This window comes from Ursus americanus, chromosome 23 (assembly GCF_024610735.1).
Source record: "Ursus americanus isolate L20-20 chromosome 23, mUrsAme1.1.p, whole genome shotgun sequence".
Taxonomy (NCBI): Eukaryota; Metazoa; Chordata; class Mammalia; order Carnivora; family Ursidae; genus Ursus; species Ursus americanus.
In genome coordinates, this window is record NC_142149.1 from 39,494,137 (window position 1) to 39,515,994 (window position 21,858).

General features: G+C 35.6%; 1 protein-coding gene across 5 annotated transcripts in view; it reads right to left on the reverse strand.

Moving 5' to 3' along the window:
- NF1 (neurofibromin 1) overlaps positions 1–21,858 on the reverse strand; it is a 259,093-nt gene that overhangs the window by 104,125 nt on the left and 133,110 nt on the right. For 4 of the 5 annotated variants that reach the window (XM_045773184.2, XM_045773178.2, XM_045773180.2 and 1 more), the window contains exons 31-36: positions 17,011–17,073; positions 12,272–12,430; positions 11,652–11,749; positions 10,443–10,589; positions 8,286–8,432; positions 4,303–4,413 (exon numbers count right to left, since the gene is read on the reverse strand). In XM_045773184.2, the coding sequence (XP_045629140.1) occupies positions 4,303–4,413; positions 8,286–8,432; positions 10,443–10,589; positions 11,652–11,749; positions 12,272–12,430; positions 17,011–17,073 (725 nt within the window). The remainder of the gene's footprint in view (positions 1–4,302; positions 4,414–8,285; positions 8,433–10,442; positions 10,590–11,651; positions 11,750–12,271; positions 12,431–17,010; positions 17,074–21,858) is intronic. The other variant, XM_045773179.2, reaches the window with a different exon arrangement.

The following is a 21,858-nucleotide window of genomic DNA, read 5'->3' on the forward strand; positions in this document are numbered from 1 at the left end:
TACTAGACCTTATAGAACAATTCAGTAATGTGGCGGGATACAAAATCAATGCTCAGAAATCAGTTGGATTTCTATACACGAACAATGAGACTGAAGAAAGAGAAATTAGAGAATCCATTCCATTTACAATAGCACCAAAAATCATACATTATCTAGGAATTAACTTAACCAGAGACGTAAAGGATCTATATTCTAGAAACTACAAATCACTCTTGAAAGACATTGAAGAAGACACAAAAAGATGGAAAAATATTCCATGCTCATGGATCAGAACAATAAACATAGTTAAAATGTCTACCCTATGACCCAGCCATTGCACTACTGGGTGTTTACCCCAAAGATACAGACGTAGTGAAGAGAAGGGCCATATGCACCCCAATGTTCATAGCAGCATTGTCCACAATAGCTAAATCGTGGAAGGCCGAGATGCCCTTCAACAGATGACTGGATTAAGAAGTTGTAGTCCATATATACAATGGAATATTACTCAGCTATCAGAAAGAATGAATTCTCAACTTTTGCTGCAACATGGACGGCACTGGAGGAGATAATGCTAAGTGAAATAAGTCAAGCAGAGAAAGACAAATATCATATGATTTCTCTCATCTATGGAACATAAGAACTAGGATGATCGGTAGGGGAAGAAAGGGATAAAGAAAGGGGGGTAATCAGAAGGGGGAATGAAACATGAGAGACTATGGACTATGAGAAATAAACTGAGGGCCTCAGAGGGGAGGGAGGTGGGGGAATGGGATAGACTGGTGATGGGTAGTAAGGAGGGCACGTATTGCATGGTGCACTGGGTGTTATAGGCAACTAATGAATCATCGAACTTTACATCGGAAACCGGGGATGTATTGTATGGTGACTAACGTAATATAATAAAAAATCATTTAAAATAAATAAATGAATAAATAAATAAATAAAATGTCCATGCTACCCAGAGCAATCTACACTTTCAATACCATCCCAATCAAAATACCAATGACATTTTTAAAAGAACTGGAACAAACAGCCCTTAAAGTTCTGTGGAACCAGAAAAGACCCTGAATCTCCAAGGAATTGTTGAAAAGGAAAAACAAAGCTGGGGGCATCACAATGCCGGATTTCAAGCTATACTACAAAGCTGTGATCACAAAGACAGCATGGTACTGGCACAAAAACAGACACATAGACCAATGGAACAGAATAGAGAACCCAGAAATGGACCCTCGGCTCTTTGGGCAATTAATCCTTGACAAAGCAGGAAAAAACATCCGGTGGAAAAAAGACAGTCTCTTCAATAAATGTTGCTGGGAAAATTGGACAGCTATATGCAAAAGAATGAAATTTGACCACTCTCTCACACCATACACAAAGATAAACTCCAAATGGTTGAAAGACCTCGATGTGAGACAGGAATCCATCAAAATCCTAGAGAACATAGGCTGCTACCTCTTTGACATCGGCCACAGCAACTTTTTTCATGACACATCTCCGAAGGCAAATGAAACAAAAGAAAAAATGAACTTGTGGGACTTCATCAAGATAAAAAGCTTCTGCACAGCCAAGGAAACAGTCAAAAAAACTAAGAGGCAGCCCACAGAATGGGAGATATTTGCAAATGACACTACAGATAAAAGACTGGTATCCAAGATACACAAAGAACTTCTCAAACTCAATACACGTGAAACAAATAATCAAATCAATAAATGGGCAGAAGATATGAACAGACACTTTTCCAATGAAGACACAAATGGCTAATAGACACATGAAAAAATGTTCAAAATCATTAGCTATCAGGGAAATTCAAATCAAAACCACCTTGAGATACCACCTTACACCAGTTACAATGGCAAAAATGGACAAGGCAGGAAACAACAAATGTTGGAGAGGATGTGATGAAAGGGGATCCCTCTGACACTGTTGGTGGGAATGCAAGTTGGTACAGCCACTTTGGAAAACAGTGTGGATAGCTAAATCGTGGAAGGAACCGAGATGCCCTTCAACAAATGACTGGATTAAGAAGATGTGGTCCATATATACAATGGAATATTACTCAGCCATCAGAAAGAATAATTACCCCACATTTGCAGCAACATGGAGGGGACTGGAGGAGATTATGCTAAGTGAAATAAGTCAAGCAGAGAAAGACAATTATCATATGGTTTCACTCATTTATGGAACATAAGAAATAGGATGATTGGTAGGAGAAGGAAGGGAAGAATGAAGGGGGGGTAAACAGAAGGGGGAATGAACCACGAGAGACTGTGGACTCTGGGAAATAAACTGAGGGCTTCAGACGGGAGGAGGGTAGGGGATTGGGATAGGCCGACGATGGGTATTAAGGAGGGCACATATTGCATGGTGCACTGGGTGTTATATGCAAGTAATGAATCATGGAACATTGCATCAAGAACTGGGGATATACTGTATGGTGACTAATATAACAAAATAACTATTATTTTAAAAACTAAATTTATAAAGAGAAAAAAAAAAGAAAAGAAAAAATAAAATAAATAACTAGTCTTAAGATTACACAGCTAATAAAGCAAGAGTTGAGAATCATCTTAAGTCACCATGTTCTATAGGTTTCCTGGAAATCTCACTGACTTAATCCAACAAAGGGTGTCTGCATCAGGCCCATCCTGCTTTCCTTGGCCTTTTCTAGAACCTGCAGAGAACCAACACAATCTTACAGTTTCTGAAACTGAAGAAAAAACCTAGCATTTCCAGAAATCTTTGCTACTTGTAAACTAACAAGAATTTAAAGGGGGAGGAGGACACACATCTATCTGCCTCTCTCACCAATGTTTCACTTTTAAGTACTTTGATAAAATAGGGAGGGTCAAAATATACTGGTTGCATTAAAAGTTGGGATTCAGGGGCGCCTGGGTGGCTTAGTCAGTTAAGTGTCTGCCTTCAGCACAGGTAATGATCCCAGGGTCCTGGGATCAAGTCCCAAATCGGGCTCCCTGCTCAGTGGGAAGCCTGCTTCTCCCCTGTCCCTCTGCCCGCCATTCCCCCTGCTTGTGATCTCTCCCTCTGTCAAATAAATAAAATTAAAAAAAAATAAGTGAAAGTTACGGTTGAAATACAAATATGGTTCACCTCTATCGCGAAAGAAAATTAAAATTATCTTAGGCAATTTAGAAATGGGTACTGGTATAAAAGTTGAAGAGAAGACTTTCAAGGGAAATGAAGAGATGTTACTCAAGAGTTGTTCAAGAGGACAGCTCTAGTAAATGCATGTTTTTATACTCTTGATTCTGTAACACCCAGTGCTTGGGACTCCTGGGTCTTAACGCTATCTGGATTATTTGATTAAATGCATTTCCCACCTTCCACATTCCTTTCTTCAATCCTCTCCCACTATTTCTCAGCCTCCATCTATTCCCTACACACTGATAAGCTTTTGCCACCCATGACCATTCGGTCTACTGACGTTAATTCTTCAATTTATGTTAAAATCAGGAAACTCGGGAAGATTAATTCCTATAGATACTGAATAGCAAAACAAAGATTACAAATAGTCCTAAAATTCCAAACCAATGGTCTCTCTGTTACACCACATTGTCTCTAAAGTTCGACTACCATGAGTTTATGTCATCAATAGGAAGAAGTAAAAATCACAACTAATATCACAGATAAGCTCTCAAAAGGAAGGTAGAATGGAAAGAAAAGACAATGGCAGGGACAGCAAGGCAAGCCTCACACCTATTGTTAAGAAGGAGCTCACAGCATTTCCAGAAAGGCTTTCTAGGAACTAGCCTGGACTGAAGACAGCATGAAAAAAAAAACAAAAAACAAGAAACAATGCAATCATTTTTCCAGGCTGTCACCTGTGCCATCCTTATAGAAATTTCCAACAGCTTCTCTGAATTATTTGTTAAATCACCCCGATGTTGTCACACACAGCATATTACTGAAAGTTCTTAGAAACAGACTCTTAAAAATTTTATTTCTGCTTAAAAATAAATGTTCCTGATTGTCATGTTGCAGATAGTATTTAATCAGAATACAGCTAAAAAACAAAAGATACTTTGCAATTTCTTATTCTTGGTAATTAATCCATTGTAGGGAGTATAAAAAAACTAATGTAAGGAAGAGAGCCAATAGAAAATAGGTCTCCTGAAAAGGAATTTCTGATATACCACGTACCATTTTGGGACAAGATGGCTATTTATCCAGCTATATTCTTACGAGTAAACTTGTCTTCAATTCCAGTCAAGTCAAATGGGAAAAACCAAACTTGCTGTCTCTCTACATTTGTTATTATTTTTAAAACTCTGTTAAGAGAAACTAAAACATAGTATTTCTCACCTCCGTGCAACATAATAAAATATAGGGTTCCCAGCTTTGGAAGTCCCAGCTTGGTAGAAAATACTTAACGTCTTCAAGGCCTTGAACTCTTCTTTTTCATGTACTTGATGCCTGAGAGAAAAAACAAAAACAGACTAACTCATAGGCTTTACATTGTCCATGGAGTATTTCTAAAAACCCATGATTAGAGCAATGATAAAATACATAAAATGACAAAATATTTAAAAAGCAAAACACTTGCTGAAGAGCAATTTTATAACACATACCAAAAATTTCAAGGTGTTACTCTTTGAAACACAGTGAGTAGTTCCTAGGACTATCCTAAGCAAAGTACTGGGCAGGAATATTAACCATAGGATTGTTTTTTATCATAGCATTTTTTTCTAGAAGCCATTGAGTTTTTATTTTTTTCAAGAGTTCAGTTTATCAACCTTTTCTTTATTGATTTATGATTTTGAATGATTAAAAAGGCCTTCCTTTGCACATCTTTTCTTCTTCACTGAAGTTTACCCTCATGAGGTATGAACACCTTTTTCCAGATGGTCACTCAGTTGTACCAACACCATTTATTAAAAGTTCGTTCAATGGCTAAATTCAACAACACAAGAAGCAACAAGTGTTGGCATGGATGTGGAGCGAAAGGAGCCTTGGTACACTTGCTGGGAATGCAAACTGGTACAGCCACTGTGGAAAACAGCACGGAGGTTCCTCAAAAAGTTAAAGACAGAATTACCATATTATACAATAATTCTACTTCTGGGTATTTACCCAAAGAAAACAAAAACACAAATTTGAAAAGATATATGCACCCCTATGTTTACTGCAGCATTATTTACAATAGCCAAGACATGGAAGCAACCCAAGTGTCCACTGACAGATGAATGGATAAAAAAGAACTGGTGTATATATAGAATGGGATATTACTTGGCCATAAAAAAGAACAAAATCTTGCCATTTGCTACAACATGGATAGAACTACAGGGTATAGTTCTGAGTGAAATAAGTTAGAGAAAGACAAATATCATATGATTTCACTCATATGTGGAATTTAAGAAACAAAACAAATGAACAAATAAAAAACAAAAAAAAATACAGAAAGTAAACTGGTTGCTGGAGGAGAGGTAGGTGGAGGAATGGGGAAAATAGGTGAAGAGAGTTAAGAGTACACTTATCAGGACGCCTGGGTGACTCAGTCGGTTAAGCATCTTGCCTTCGGCCCAGGTCATAATTCCAGAGTCCTGGGATCGAGTCCCACATCGAGCTCCTTGCTCAGTGGGGAGCCTGCTTCTCCCTCTGCCTGCCACTCTCCCTGCTTGCTCACTCTTTCTCTCTCTGACAAATAAATAAAATCTTAAAAAAAAAAAAGAGTATACTTATCATGATAAACACTGAGTAATGTACAGATTTGTTGAATCACTACATTGTATACCTGAAACTGGTATAACAATGTATGCTAATTATACTAGAATGAATGAATGAATAAACGCAAATCCCAAAACTTAAAAAAAAAGTCCATTCTAGTCTCCCTGATTCTGAATACCATTTTTAATCATATATTAAATTCCCATATGTATTTTAAAATATTTCTGAAAAAGCATGATTTGATTTTTATGTATTCTGCTGAACACTCAGTGTGTATAATTAATTTGAAGATTCATGTCATTCAATAACCCTGGGACATTTTCATCTGTTCTCTCTTCAAATATTACCTCTTCACCATTCACTCTAAGTTCCATTTCTGAAACACCTATTATGCACATTGGACCTTCTTATTCTGTCATCTGCATTTCATAACTTCTTTCCTATTTTCCACTTCTTTATCTCTCTGTACTGACTATATGTTGGTAATGTGCTCAGAATTATCTTCCAGTTATGTATTTTAAAAATAAAGTATTTTAAAAATGTAGTTCCTTTTACCTACCACATAGGAATCTATGTGTCATGTGTCTTGTGTCTTGAAGGGGGATGGGGAGAGAGGTTGTATTATCTCAGTCCACCATGTTGCTGGTACGAGGTCAGCATTTGTTTAATATTAATGGAAACAACCTACATATCATTTGATAAGAGAAAGAGGTACACGTGTATAGATAAGTGACTATGCAGCTATCTGCCCGATGTCAACTGAATTATTTCTAAGAGGTAAATAAATATCTCTACGAGGAGTAACTGAGAATTTTTTACTTTCTTCTTTAGATTTCTAAGTTTTGAATAATTCAACAATTTTTATTCTTACAGCTGAAAAAAATTACAAAGCTACCTTCATTTCTTTAAAATGAAAATGGGTCTCAAAGAGCATCAATGGGAGCTGAAAACAAAATTAACACTTAACATTTATTAAACACTATGTATACCAGACACTGTTCTAGGTGTTTCACACACATTAGGTCATTTAGTCTTCAAAACCATAGAAGGTTGTTTTATAAGGGAAGTAAGGGTCTTAGGTAAGGAGCAATAAATAGGTTTTCTTAGAAAAGTGGAAAAAATGGCTAGGATGTCCTCGGTAATGTTGAATAAAAAATAGTTTTATATTCTTGTACTATGCAATGTTCAATTTGGTAATATGAAAATTTTGTGTGGAAAATATTTCTTTAAAAGTGTAGGAATAAACACCTGTTACACTGAAATGAGTATAACAGAGCTAAAGATAAAAATTAAGCTGGAAAGGAGATTGTTATGTATTCACACACTTTTTGTTTTTGAGAGAGAGATAGAGAGAGAGAGAACACATGAGAGCACAAGTGGGAGAGCTGTGCTGAGTGGAGCCCGATGCCCAGTTGTGATCTTCACGGCCCTGATCTCAGGATCCCGAGATCACGACCGGAGTTGAAACTAAGAGTCAGACGCTTAACCAACTGAGCTACCCAGGTACCCCATGTATTCACACATTCTTTTAATGGTATCGAAGAATTGGAGGCATGTGCACACAACTGTGGCCTATATGTAATATGATCAATCACAGGCACTTACAGTGCAAGGCACATTATATGCAAATCTGTAATGTGAGTTAATTTCTGAATGTCACATTCTGCTTTTTTATTTGTTTCTAGAACATATTATGAACAAAACCTTCACCCACAGTCACTAATAAAGTACTTACCGAGTGATTAAGTGTAAAGTACCATGAAAGGTACTTTAAAGACTAAAGAATTCAGCACTCTACTTTTGCTGTAACATCATAAAAGTGAACGTCGAACAATGAGGATCTTTTACTTCACAAACTCAATCCTTCCAAATGAGATTCAAAACAAATGTCCACAGAAATTTTATAGCAATACTGAAATACACTGAATTTTCTGAGACTCAATCTGAATGAAGTTAATAGCATTAACTTTTGGCAGGGTTCTGGAAAATGTTACAGTGTGGCAGAAAGAGTTCAGAACTTAAAGCCATAGGATCTATGAATTAGGTGCGGAATCCTGGGCAAATCAGTCACTCACTTCGAGCTGCAGCATCTCCCTTAACTATCATATGATTATCTACCTTCCCTTCTAAGTATTAAATGCAAAAACACCTCAAAGCAACATGACAAAGTGCCATTCAATAATATACTATTATTTTTATAAGAAAATCAAATATAAAACAAAGCACATGTCAACAATGCATAAGGTAAGAAAAAAGTGGGATCCCAAAATATGGCGATGTGGTCATTAGGCACATCCTTCCTGATAATCCTCTATCAGAAAAACAAGTATATCACAAGTGCCCTGGTAATAAACCTTGCACCTCGATCAAAAGAAAGCAATTGTAGGGGCGCCTGGGTGGCTCAGTCGTTAAGCGTCTGCCTTCGGCTCAGGGCATGATCCCGGCGTTCTGGGATCGAGCCCCACATCAGGCTCCTCCGCCATGAGCCTGCTTCTTCCTCTCCCACTCCCCCTGCTTGTGTTCCCTCTCTTGCTGGCTGTCTCTCTCTGTCAAATAAATAAATAAAATCTTAAAAAAAAAAAAAAAAAGAAAGCAATTGTTACTTCAACGTGGTACCTTACCTAGTCATAAATTCCTCAAACTTTGAACTGGTAAGGTTAAGGCTGGACCAGTGTGTATCTGCCACAGGTTTGTGCTCTGGAGGACCCAGGTATGCAAGAAGTGTCGCCATCTTATCGAAAGGTCGTCTTCCAACAGCTTTGTGATCCCTAGATATAGCAAACTACTTAGAAAAAAAGTAGCAGTTCACATTTAGCAGTACACATGGCTTTAGATTATCACTGGTTGCTTTTCTTCTTACTGTCAGCTGGTGGTTCTTGCTGATTTGTCAATAGCACCAAAAAGACCTCACAAGGGTTGTAAGTATACACAAAGACATCTTAGAAATACGACCACTCCCCAAACTACAACATGTACATAAAAATTCTTTTGTTTTCTAGTATTCTTAATCCATTACCATTAAATAGGCAATCAGTTAAGTAAAAATAACGTTGTGATCCGCTTTTTCACAAGATGAAAAGAATCTTTCTTGAGAAACTACACTTTACAAATTGGGATTTGTCCCTCATATCAGATCTCTGCTTAGCCAGGATAAATATGGATTTTCAATAACTATTAAACATTTAAAATTATACAAGAATAACAAAATACTATTTCACAAACGTCAAACTGGCAAAACTTATGAAGTTTACTAATGCTAACTTCGGTGAGGATGTGTACACGGAGGTACTCTCACACAGTGCTGATCAAAATGTAAACTGCCATGTACGCTGGGAAAGGTAATGTCACAGTATCTAGTCACGTCGCGGCTGTGTGCAGCCCAGAACCCAGCAATTACACATTTAGGTAACACACAGGAGACAAATCTGAAGAATATTTATTACATTACTGTTTAAAACAGTGAAAAACAAAAAACAAACCTAAATATCAACTAGGGAATGTGAAAATAAATTTTGATACAGTCATCCGATAAAACACAAACAGAAGTTAATTAAATAATAAACCTCAGAATACTGTGTGAAGAGACTATATTCAGTATATAATTTCTGCAAAACTTTAAAACACACAAAACTATGTCATATATACCTATAATTTCCTTATTTTGTCAGTTACATAGAGGGAAGTTAAATCTTTTCCCCCAAGAAATAAAATGGTATAAAGATCTGAAGTGAACAGCAAACTAATGTCAAAGCTAGATGGTAGACATGGGTCTCTGTTATGTTATAGCCTATACTCTTCTATATGTTTGGAATGTGTGCTTTTTAAAAACAACCAAATTTAAAAAAACAACAACTGCAGCATCAAACTACACAAATATGTGCGTGAATTATATAAGAGAAATGAATGTTTACACTTAAAGGTGCCACAGTTTAGTGCGACACAGATAAAGCATCTTCAATCTTCCTCTATCAGGGCACACATCAGGTCATGCCCATATCACTTTAATCCATTAACAATTCATGAAGGAGTAAAATGCTATTTTAAACCACTATCTCCTAATTAGTTAGCTTTAGCTTCATGGTCTTCTACCACTCCCATGAATGAGCAAACCATTTTTATTAGCATTTAAGATTTTCTTGACACATATTACATTTGTAAGAGAACTCCTCACACATAGGAATTTGGATCCTTTATAAACACATACAACTAGAAAGGACAGCAAGTGATTTAGGCTACAATAGACTTTAACTAAAAACAGCTAATAAAATAATACCCATGTTAATACTTTTTAATTACTGAGTGTTTTCTGCATAAAGCTTTATTTGCATATACTTGAGAGTATCACAAATAGAATCGGAACACTGGCAACGTTCTAATTATTAAATTCCTGAGAATGAGCTACTCTTCAAATTCAGATGCCAATACTCATTTGAGCTTCTAGTAAATTTAAACTTCTCTACATTGTGTTGCACATGTTTGATGTTCTGCAAACCAGAAAAAAACCCCAAAGGGCTCATTTGTGATTTTTCAGCTTAACCTTAAAAAAAAAAAAAAAAAAAAAAAAAGTCTGTAGCACTTAGGTGGGCTTGTTGATCATTTAATATGAACCAAACCTTCGCCTGTTTATTTTTTAAAAGAGTCTAGATGTTCTACGCTTCTCTTTCCAAACCACAATTCTTATTCTGATAAGACGCAAAATAGAAAGCATTATTCAGGACCCACAGTTTTATAAATTAAAACTAAGAGTTTTCAGAATCTCCATGACTGTGAAATCCTACCTGTTGCTAGAAAGATACTGGCCAATTTTCTCTTGATTGTTCCAGAGCAGACGATGTAAAGCAAGCACGTTGCCGTCACTGATGAAGGAAAGACTATGATTTACTGCATCACTTGTAGGACAGTCAGATGCTATATCAAGGAAAAACCTTAAAAGATACAAAATCATTAGAATTTTTAAAACCAGATACACTCATATCTATGTGTGAATCAAATTTATATGAAGTAACTTTGTAAAATAACGAGGATTACAAGTATGGAGGATTATGGTATTATTCACACGTGACTGTCCTTAAACAAAACAGGAAGAGATAATGAGAAAGTTGGTTTTCCATCTCTGATACCTGGCTTTAGCTTCAGAATAGGTTTTGAAGTCAGACAACAGCAAAATTTAGATGGATGAGACTTTGGATCGAAGCCAGTACTTTACAGATAAGGAAACGGAGACCAAGACAAGACAAAAGAAAGACCTCCCCAAAGTTATACAGCCTATGAGGTCAGAGTCAGGATTAGAACTTTTGTTCTCTTAACTTTCAATGGGTAGTCAATCTGCTAGAACATGAATCCTATGCTGACATTCGCTTTTTTCTCCAATACAGTTTGCAGCCCAACAATATACCTTTTAAACTCCAACTAGAAATAAGTTGATATGAACCATAATGAAAAACTGAAAGAGTTGTACAAGTCTAGCTTAGACTATGAGTCAGATCAATTAGTTTCACATGACATAAAAAGCAGAATTCTGGACCTTAACTTACATTTACAAAGCACTTTCTCATACACTATCTCACTCGTTTCTTTAAAGTCAACTCAGACAGGCAAACAGTATTGTCCTGTTTACAGATAAACAACTCAAACCCAACATCAAAAAAATTGTCATTATACACTATTATGCATTATGTGTACCATTTTTAGTTTTTATTAGAAGGAATCTTTTTCTTCTTCCTCTCCTTCATATTGCAGCAACCTCAAATCCTTTATTTTAGTAGATGTGTCAAAACTCCCTGCTGGTTTTCAAATATGGAAATCACTACCAAATTATAAAGAACATGGATTTACCTCAGCACTGTCTCTTACATAAAATAAAATAAGATTAACTCTGCTCTTGACCTAGAGAGGGAAGAGGAACAAACCTACACAGGAGCTTCATGTAGACCTCGCACAGACTTAAAGGAAACTGACAATATTTAAGTCAAACAGAGCAACCCTACCTCCGTGCTGCATCAAAGTTGCTTTTCACAAAATCATTAAAAGGCCGCATATGCTCTTCTTTTGTGAAGAGAACATGATTGGCAATACTCTGAAGTATCTAAACAATGGAACAGGGTTATAAATCAGATCATTCATTGTATGAAGCGTACACATTCTATATATTCTTTAAAAAGTACTAATTGTCTCATTGATATAATTTTTACTGATGATTAAAGTAAATTATTACTCATTCTATAAATACTAGGTGTTCTGTTCTTTCCCAAATATAAATATAATTACTACATACCTACCTGTATTTACATTCACAAAAATACATATTAAAATTTTTAAATGTCTTTCTTAATAAAAAAATCATACAGTCTCCATTTCAGAATTTCCAGAATAAATACATAGAAAATTATCTTCAGAAGACATCTGCTAAGATTATTTTCCCATGATAATAAGGCCTATCAGGTATCAGTCTAATAAATTCCTTTGTAATTTAATAAAAAGAAAACAAAAGCATATAAGAGAGAACCATAAGTTTTCTAAAAATCAATTCAAGTGTAAGTACAAATATGAAAAATGGAAAAATAGTTGGAAGAGAAATTTGAAAGAGATTATCAACATAATTCTTCACCTTTGACATTAACTTCAAGCCCCTTTCGATTCTAGGTGGTGGCTTTTTATCTAAAATCCCTGCTTCATATGGTGAGACGATGGCAGGATTGATAAATCTGAGGAACATGGCACTTCCCACTGCACCGATGCTGTTCTGAGGGAAACGCTGGCTAACCACCTAAAAACAAGAGTTGAGAATTGACTACATGGTTTGAATTGAAAAAGGAAATGGGAAGAAAAAGCTTGAGGGTCAAACTTTCGCACAAAAACTCTGAATAGATCAACCACTGTAAACAACACATTTCTATTTTTTCCTACTCCAAAAACATCAGTAAATAAAGTTTATTCTCAATTCTTGCCCTCCATCCTTTAAAAGCACAACAAAGATATCTAAGAAAAAAGAAAAATGTCATGAATAAGTGGTGTACGAGACCTGAAAAAAGATCCTACATTTGTCATTGTTTATACTGCAAGATTGGTAAGTAACAAAAGCAGACCAAATTTTTACACAAAGATTATCATATTTTACTAAGATTAATAGACATGAGAGTGTGGTCAGCTCTTACAAGACGAGGCTAAGTTTTCAACAGCATACCCCAAGACATCAAATATCTAATAGTAAATACTTACGTTCTGTTGTGTACCTGGTACAACTGGGTATCTTGAGCAAAATGCTTGCCATAGACAAAAGTTAGTTTTTTAGATTCCTATCAAGAGAAAAAACTTACTTACAAGTAACATTATTGCAGTTCCTTTTCTTCCTCAGAATGCTTTATAAGATAAGGACCTATTATTTATTATTTAAATCATGGAGGAACAGGAATTCTTGGAGACCTAAAAGAAAAAAGGATCCCACCAGCAGAAAAGAGAAGGCTTTTGTGTACCTCAGGGCATAATTCTGTCAAATAAAAGTTAAGGAAACAAGAAATGGTCGCCCACACTGAAAAATAACGTGAGACCAATATTTAAGATGATTTTTTTCTCTTTCTTTTTATAAAACTTTCTACCTTGAAGGTAAAGTAATAGGCACATTAGATTGGGGCAAGTGTTATGAAACCGGCTCAGCTCCCATCCCTTTTCGGTGACTCCTGTTTGAAGTTAACATATGAAAATTAGATTATTCTAACACTTACATCTTTTTACAGATAATACACACGTATACGCATTTTTCAAGAACACTTCTGTAACATTTTAGTCTCTGCAATTGCTCTTGCTTAGCGCAGCTTAACTGCTGCTCTAAGCAGCGGTGGCTACGGCAGCAAAGCCGCAGCACTCCATGCAATATTCGAAGATTCTAGGGACAGACGCCCATTTCAGAGGACACTGGGGGGAAACGAGAAAAAGGGACTTATGTGCAGGATCTCACATAACTCTAGTTTACTTTACGATGCTTTAATAAAGTAATACTTATTGTCACGAATTCACATGGCTCACTGACTCCAGATTAACTCTGGGAAGAATAAAGGATTATTTCATTTCTTTCTATGCCCTTTAGTGTTTCATGTGGTATACATTTTAAATGTCTTCTTATTCACTGCCTAAAATATCTAAGTAGTTTTCTACCATATCTGATCGAGAATTAGTAAATGCTAAGATTTCAGAGAATAATTTTTTAAGCTGAAGAATATCCTTGTAAGTGGCGATAACAGACAGCAGTTGTAACTAATATATTCTCACAGTCATTTATACTACGCAGCTCAGGAAGCTTTGTCTTCAAGTCCTCTGAGGGCTAGTGCATGAAGGACAGCCTCACACTGAAGAGGAAGCTGGTGCAGACGGCTAAATATAGCAGCCTTACTAGAATAGCTTTAAAACGCAAATACTGTTTGAGAATTATTTTTGGCTGAAACACAGTTTTAGAAATAGAATTAAGAAGAAAATTCAACTGTTTTTCCCACTCTAGTATTTAACCTTTTGGGGAGTAAGAACAGAAAAAAATGAATGTATATATTTATGCAGACAAAATTCTTCATACAATTTCAGAATGTTCAGGGACCACCACTGCTACTGAGTGGTTCTTTTAGGACTCCCAAATTTTAATCTTAAAACAGAAGAAACTTATCAACAAACCCACAAAAATTTTAAGCTTTTAAGGAGTTAGCAAGGAGAGGACTAAAAACTGCTTTATATTTAATTTCAAATAGGTTTTTTTTAAAAGAATAAGCATATATTCAGTTTAATCCATTAAAACCCTGAAATGGTTTTTAAAAAACTAAAAGACATAATTTGGTTTCCAAAGAACCATTTATAAAATACTAACCTGCTGTGAAAGTATCTCATAAAAACCAGTAACTTACATGCACATTTTTGAAAGATGCTACTTACTAGTTTTGTCTAGAACAAAAAAGTTCTACGAGTGTGACCCACATTTATACCTGATTTATACTTAATACTATTCAATCTCAGAATTTAATGAAAATCTGGGTGAATTATTTCCCAAAGGGAGAATATCGTCAAACTTCTGGAAAGTACTACACCTTTACTATCCTCCACATCTTCGAAATTAGTTGTCAAAGCTCAAAGGGCCCACACCTCAGAAACACACACTGTTTCTGGTATCATGCAATTATGTATCTTACCAACAGTAGTGTATTTTTGGAACTAAAACCTGATACGTGTAGTGAATGAATATCAATAAAAAGGCTGTATTAACAAGTTTCATGAGACAATTTATAAAAATAGTTCTTTTTCTTTCTCCAGTAATGAACATCGATGTAATTATACCTCATAGTATACATACTCAAGTGGGTTTTTTTTAATCTATAAAAATCTAATTTAGATCCCAAACACATTCTGCGTAAAAGGTCAAAGTTGGGCTAGTCTGTATGCTAAAACCAGTTATCAGTCAAATGTCCTCCTTACTTCCCTTAGTAAAATCTGAACAACACGGTACAAATAAATAGAGTCATAAACTTTACATTAGCAAGAAGACCACTACCCATACATGCTTGATTACCTGAGTGAGTGAGGCAGACAATAAACTTCTAAAAGGAGGTCTAATTATACATTGTATGTTTGAATATAATAAATGGAATTATCTGTAATATGACTACACAGCTAATAAACGAGAAGCCAGGACCTTCTATGTTTTACATTTTCCAATCCATTACCCATACACCCCCAAAAAGAGCTTGCTTTTTAAAGAACAGATCATTAGATTCTTAAGCCAACAACTCCATAAACCAATGTTTTAAATTTATGATGACTATGTTGTCTTCATACTTCGGAATGTGTTCTAAAATAACTCAAATTACCAATTAGTTTCCCTTTGTTTCCATGAGGACCTCATATCATCTGTGCTGAGAAATACACTCCAAAACTCAGTGTTACCCAGAAACTTGAAAAAAAAAATCTGAAAATAACACTAGTAGAAAATAACATTTCAAAGAACAATTTTAGACAAAATTTTAATTAAAAAAAAAGCAGTGTTAGGAGGCTAGAAAACATGCTCTTAGAGAAACACAGAGAGCTGGAATTTTAATTTATGTGATACACTACACAATGCCATTAGTAAAACACTGAACAAGAGTGTTAGAAAGTAAATTTCAGCAGTGATGGTGTATATATGTTAAACCCACATACGCTGAGAATTAGAAGCATTAGAAAGAAATGTTTTTAAGCAAGACAGCCATTCAATCCAATCCAATCCAATCCATCTGCTCACAGCTGACCAAACTTACTTAACATACTCAAAATTTTGAATGTACATAAAAACATAGGTGTCTAAATTTTAATTTAGCTCTGAATTTAAAACAGGAACTTATTATGTGTAAAGCTTAGACAATGAATGAAAGAAGAAACCAAATGTATATTCTAAATTCTACCTTGGTACGTAGACTACCTACATGACTCCTAAAGGTTTTTTGTTTGTTTTTTTACATCTTTCTCTAAAACCATTTGGATTATATGAACAAAGATTAATACTCAGCCTCATACGTCATAGTGATGACAAATTCAAAATGAATGCATATTTGGACCAAATTCCACTCGTGGGGAAGAAAATAATTATGACTACCGTAATTTTCTTCCTTTTAATTAGGGCAAGTTCATAAAAACAGGCAGTATATTCTTATTATGTTTGCAAAATGAGTTGTTTCTCTACAAATATGGACTCACTGAGTTTTCCTTTATTTCAAAAGTACTATATTCTCAGTCCCAATAGTTTAATAATGACTTTCTCTAAGGTAAAGGTTTACCATTAGGATTTTTATAATCTAAGCACAAATATCTAGATTCTGGCTGAGACTGTTTAGATAAAAATATAAGGAGCAAAAAATGAAACTTTTAGGTAAGATTTAGAAAGTGACACTTTCCCTCCATATACTTTTTTTCCCCCTCCATATACTTCTAACAATGAAGAAAAACTTTCATCTCTAGGAAAAGAAACCACTCACATTACCTGCAACAAGAAGCAAGAATGAAGAGAGTCAGCATTTCCTAAGGCCTTGAAATTAAGTTTCTTTTGCATTCATTTATAATTTTAAACATAACAATAATAAAATTAGACCAGGGATATCCAATACAACAAATGCCCCCAAAATGCCTTTGGGATAAATCAAACCAAAGGAACACAGAGAATGTTTTGATGTAACTTAATTCCAGGGTTAATTGAAATGAAAAGCTATTTTGTGCCAGAATTAGTAGAATGATTTTACAGTGAAGGTCAAATAGGCTGAAGTGAAGATGTTCTTAACAAACAGCAAAAGATTTTTGTTTTGCTTTGAAAGAAACAGCTAAAAAAAAGTTCTCCAAACTTACTGATTTTTTGTTTTCCTTTTTTTCTTTTACTGTAGCTTTATTCAGTAGGGAGTGGCAAGTTGCCTACAGAACAGAGATGAGCACAAACAAGTCACAGCACCAACTACATACAGCAACAAAAACAATGTTGGCTTGTACATAAAATTACATGATCAAATGTAACACAAATGGAATCAACAAAAAATTAGAAATCAACTGAATTTTGAGGGATGAAATTTATTTCTGGATTTTAATTTTTATTACATTTTTAAGCCAAAGCACTAAATAAACAGCAAGAAATGTTGAGACAATCATATCTACTATTTCTGGCTATAAATCACAGAAAAGTTCTCCCCAAGTAAATTGGAGGATATTTAAGATCTACATTTCAGTTAATTTCTAGCTTTTGATAAATTTCATATAAGATAGATGTTCATTTCCAGTAGATCACACACTGAAACACTTCTATGTGTCTACGTAAATTTTTTCTTGATAAATACTTCTCTGTGTATCCTTCAATTGACTTAAAGTTCTTTTTTCAATTGCTGGCATTTAATTTAGACCTATCGATTTAAAAAAGAAACGTTAAATGGCTAAATATAATGGTAAAATTCACTTTAGAGATTCTGAATTAAAAATCTCTAAGAAAGAGTCCCTTAAAACTTCACATATTTTTCCGTTTGCAGGCTACTTCCTGGAAAATTTCTAATCAGAGGAGTTAAAAGTTCTGCAACATCTGGAAGAAGAATGTTACCAGCTCAACTAGAAATAAGCATTAATTCATATTAAAGTGAAGAAACTGCAGAGAAAATTGTAGAATAAAACTAAAGCCCACTTAAAATTTTTCACATATTTGACTACCAGAATGTAGCAAAAAACAAAACACCAAAAAGGGAAAAAAAGAACAAAAAAAACCACAGAAATATTGGCTTCATCTCTGAGAGTTCCTTCTATATAAATATAAATATATATGTGTGTGTGTGTGTATATATATATATTTTTTTATTATTATTTTTTTAATTAGGCTCTATACCCAACATGGAGCTCAATGTGGGGCACGAGCTCAATGTGGGGCACGAACTCATGATACTGAGATCAAGACTTGCACTGAGACCAAGAGTCAGATGCTTAACCGAGTAAGCCATACAGATGCCCCTAGGCCAGAGTTCTTTTAAAATTAAGACTTCTGGTTGGACTAGACTAAGCACAATTTTTTTTAACATCATTAAAACCAAGTTAAATCCACCATACATGGCATTTTATTCTAGGAATTCAGTGCATTCAACACCGTAACCTTAAAGTTACTTCGGCATTTGTCCGTCATCCATCCATCCATCCATCCATCCATCCATCCATCCAACCATCCAAGGAGTTATTGTGCATCTAACATGCTAGACACCATCCTAGGCATCAGAAAACAGCAGTAAAACAAGACGGCACAGTCCTTTCCTCATGGGGCTTTGGTTCAAGTTTTAGACTATATACAAAAGTACTAGTAACCAAACAGATCACTAAAATGCAGTTTCATGCAACTTTTTTCAATTATGGTATATAATTATCATTTATAGCCTTAAAAAATTGGTGTAAACTACTTCTGTTTGGAGAAGCAGATTTACTGGGAAAAGATGACATTTACTTAGAATCATAATATTTAGCTCTTTCTCAGAATTCTCTCAACCATCACTTCAGAGAATATCCATTCTGGGAATTATTTTCTCATTATAGGTATCTCCTGCTTTTCAAAAGTTCGCTTTCACAAAAGACCTACATTAGTACCTATTTCTGCTAACTAAAAGGAATCCAAAGAGGCTTTTGCTTTTACAGGGAAAATAGCGAACAGCAAATATGACAATCAGTGTGTGTTTTGCAGCGAGCCATTACAGAGGCAGCGCACACCCTAAGCAGCAAGTGGCTGCCAAGCGCCTTTCTCTAGGAGCTACACGCAGCGTCTCAGCATCAAGTTGCCACAGCTTTGAACTTGTCTATGAGCATCTGTGCTTTATCTCAATGTATTTTGTGCATCCGTTAGCAAGATGTGTCCTAAGGTATCCAAAAAGCCTAAGAGTTTGTAAGGATGTTACACTTGGCATAAAACTGGAGGTAATTAAAACTCAATTGTGGTGGATGGCATAAAGACGCTGTGCGTGCACTGAACTTGCCGGCATCCACCGTACACACCGTTTACTCAGACAGAAGGAATCTTGAAAGTTGCTGAAATTATTAATTGGTTCTGCCAGTAGGAAAGTGGTCTCTTTGAGTCAACATCCAGTAACGGATGCAATGGAGAGTCTATTGCTTGAGTGGGTCGATGGGTGAACAAAGCATGGTGTTCCATTAGGTTATCTTACACTTCAGGAGAAATCGATTTTTTTAGTAAGCTGAAACAAAGTACTGGACAATCATGATCAAAGTGCTGCAAAAGTATAATTTAAAGGTAGTCACGGGTGGTTTGGTCGGTTTTGTGGCAAGCGCAGCTTCATAGCTCGAAGGTTACTGGAGAGAGTGCTTCGGCTGATACTGTAGCTGCTGAAAAGTTCCCAGAAGAACTGACAAATTTATAGCAGGTGGTTAGTCATATAAGCAAGTATTTAACCTCAATTTATTATTGGAAAAATTGCTGAGCAAGACATTTATTTCAATAGAAGAAAAGCAGGCTGAGGGACACAAGGCATCAAAGGGCATGTTGGATGCCCACTGTTAACACCACTGGTGATGCTATCCTTAGGCCTCTACTAGTGTACCACTCAGAAAATCCAAGGGCACTTAAAGGCATTGGTCAGAATATACTTCTTGTGTTTCACTTGCATCCAAGCAGTTGGAATGTCCAAGTGATTTTTTTTCTGAGCACATGAGTACATCAGTCCTTTTGTTGAAAATACAGTAGAGAAAATAATCTTGATAACAGGTGTCTTCTGATTGTTGAAAATTGTGCTGCACGTCCACCTGGAATTACTGAGTATGGCAACAACATTCCTGTTGTGTTCTTCCTGCCAAATACGACGTTGTTGATACAACCATGTCTCCTAGGCCTAACAGCCATAATTAAGGCTTACTATGTGCAAAATGTGATGCTTCTTATTGTAAGTGCCATTGACAGAGAAGCCAACTCCAAAGCACCTTTGCAACGGATCTGGAAAGACTACAATATAAAACTGGCAGTCACCAACTTTGGAGATTCTCTTGATGGGGTAACAATCTGGATGTGAAATGGTACTTAGAGGATGGTCTCCTGAAGCAGGGAACAATTTTAAAGGCTTCAAACCAACAATAAATATGACAATACTGACTTTGGCTAAGGAGGCTTGGTTTGTGGAAATTGATGAAGATGATATTGAAGGTTTTGGCATCCCATGATCAGGAATTGACAGATGAAGAGCTGATGCAATCGCAAGAGGAAAGAACACCAATCGACACTGAACACAACAGTGAATGGCCTAAAAGTGAAGTTATCCAGGAACTGAAGGTGAAGCACGTGAGATTTTTGCTACGATGGACAGTGCTGCAGTGACTGCAGAAAAGTATGGCTTTAATTTTGAAAGAGCACATAGGTTTAGGGGCAGGCTACAGAATGTTTTGAATGCCTACAAATAACCGTAGTATAGAAAAAACGCGAGAGGCTAAGCTGTTGAGCATACCGTCGTATTTCAAGCTTTCCACGTCAGCTACATCAGATGATGAACCTCGACCTTTGACATCGAGGTAGACAGACATAGAAGAAGGTATAGACGTTAGTGACCCTACTTGCACTGATGGATTTAGACAATGATGAGATGTTAATAGATGACACTCTTCCTCTCTCTTCTATACTCTATACTCCTCTACCTCCCACCACCCTAACCTCTAACACCCCAGCCTAACACACCACCACCACCTATCAGCCCTCTGGTATGCTTACTGTCGTCCCAATTCTGGTAAGTGAAACTACACTGTACATAAATTATTTGTACTTTATACAAGGCTCTGTATTTATCATATTATTCCTGTTTTTACTATATGTTAATGTTATTTTAGGTTTTATGTGTTATTTGGCACAATTTGGTTGGTGATTTTGGCGGTCTGGGAACACTAAAAAATTTTCCATATAAATTAATGGTAATTGTTTCTTCCCTTTCTGCCACTTGGGCTTATAAAAGGTTTCACAAGAACACTCTACTTTGGGATAGCAGGGAAAACCTGTCTTCCAAAACTATGAGGAGGAAAAGTAGAAATAAATACATGAGAAAATGCCTTAATTATAAATCTAACACATGTTCACAGCTGGCTATCCCTACATAATTTTAACCCAGTCCACTAAGTAAGGGGGCATACAAAATACGAGACCTGGTTAAAGAATGATTCAAAAAAGGCTTAACAATCAAAAATATGAACTCAAGAAAAGGGAACTAACGCTCAGAGAATTTATTAGCTAGCAATATCCTCACTTAGCTTTCAAAATTTTCCAACTAAGTCCCAAAGCAGGAGCCATATTTACTTGAGGAAACAATCAACTACTATCCCTCCCAGCAGAACACAGAAATACAAAGGTACCATTATGTTATCGCCAAAGTCAAAGGGCAAGAGAAAGCCAGAAGAAGAAAGATGAATAAAAGAGCAAACTAAGGGGAAAACTACTTTTGGTAGGAGACTCAATGAAAGAATAACTTGAGATCAAAGCTTTTTTTTTCTTTTAATTAAATGTAAAATTCCCTGTTATCACTTATTAAAAAACAAAACCTTGTTTATAAATAATATAGCACTTTTGCTCTATAGTACTCCCAACAAATTTTCCCCAATACTTCAAAAAAATACACAATTTTTAAACAATATTCTTAAAAAGGATAATTTTATGTGAAATATTTAATATGATAATTCAGGTCTGTTATAAAACAG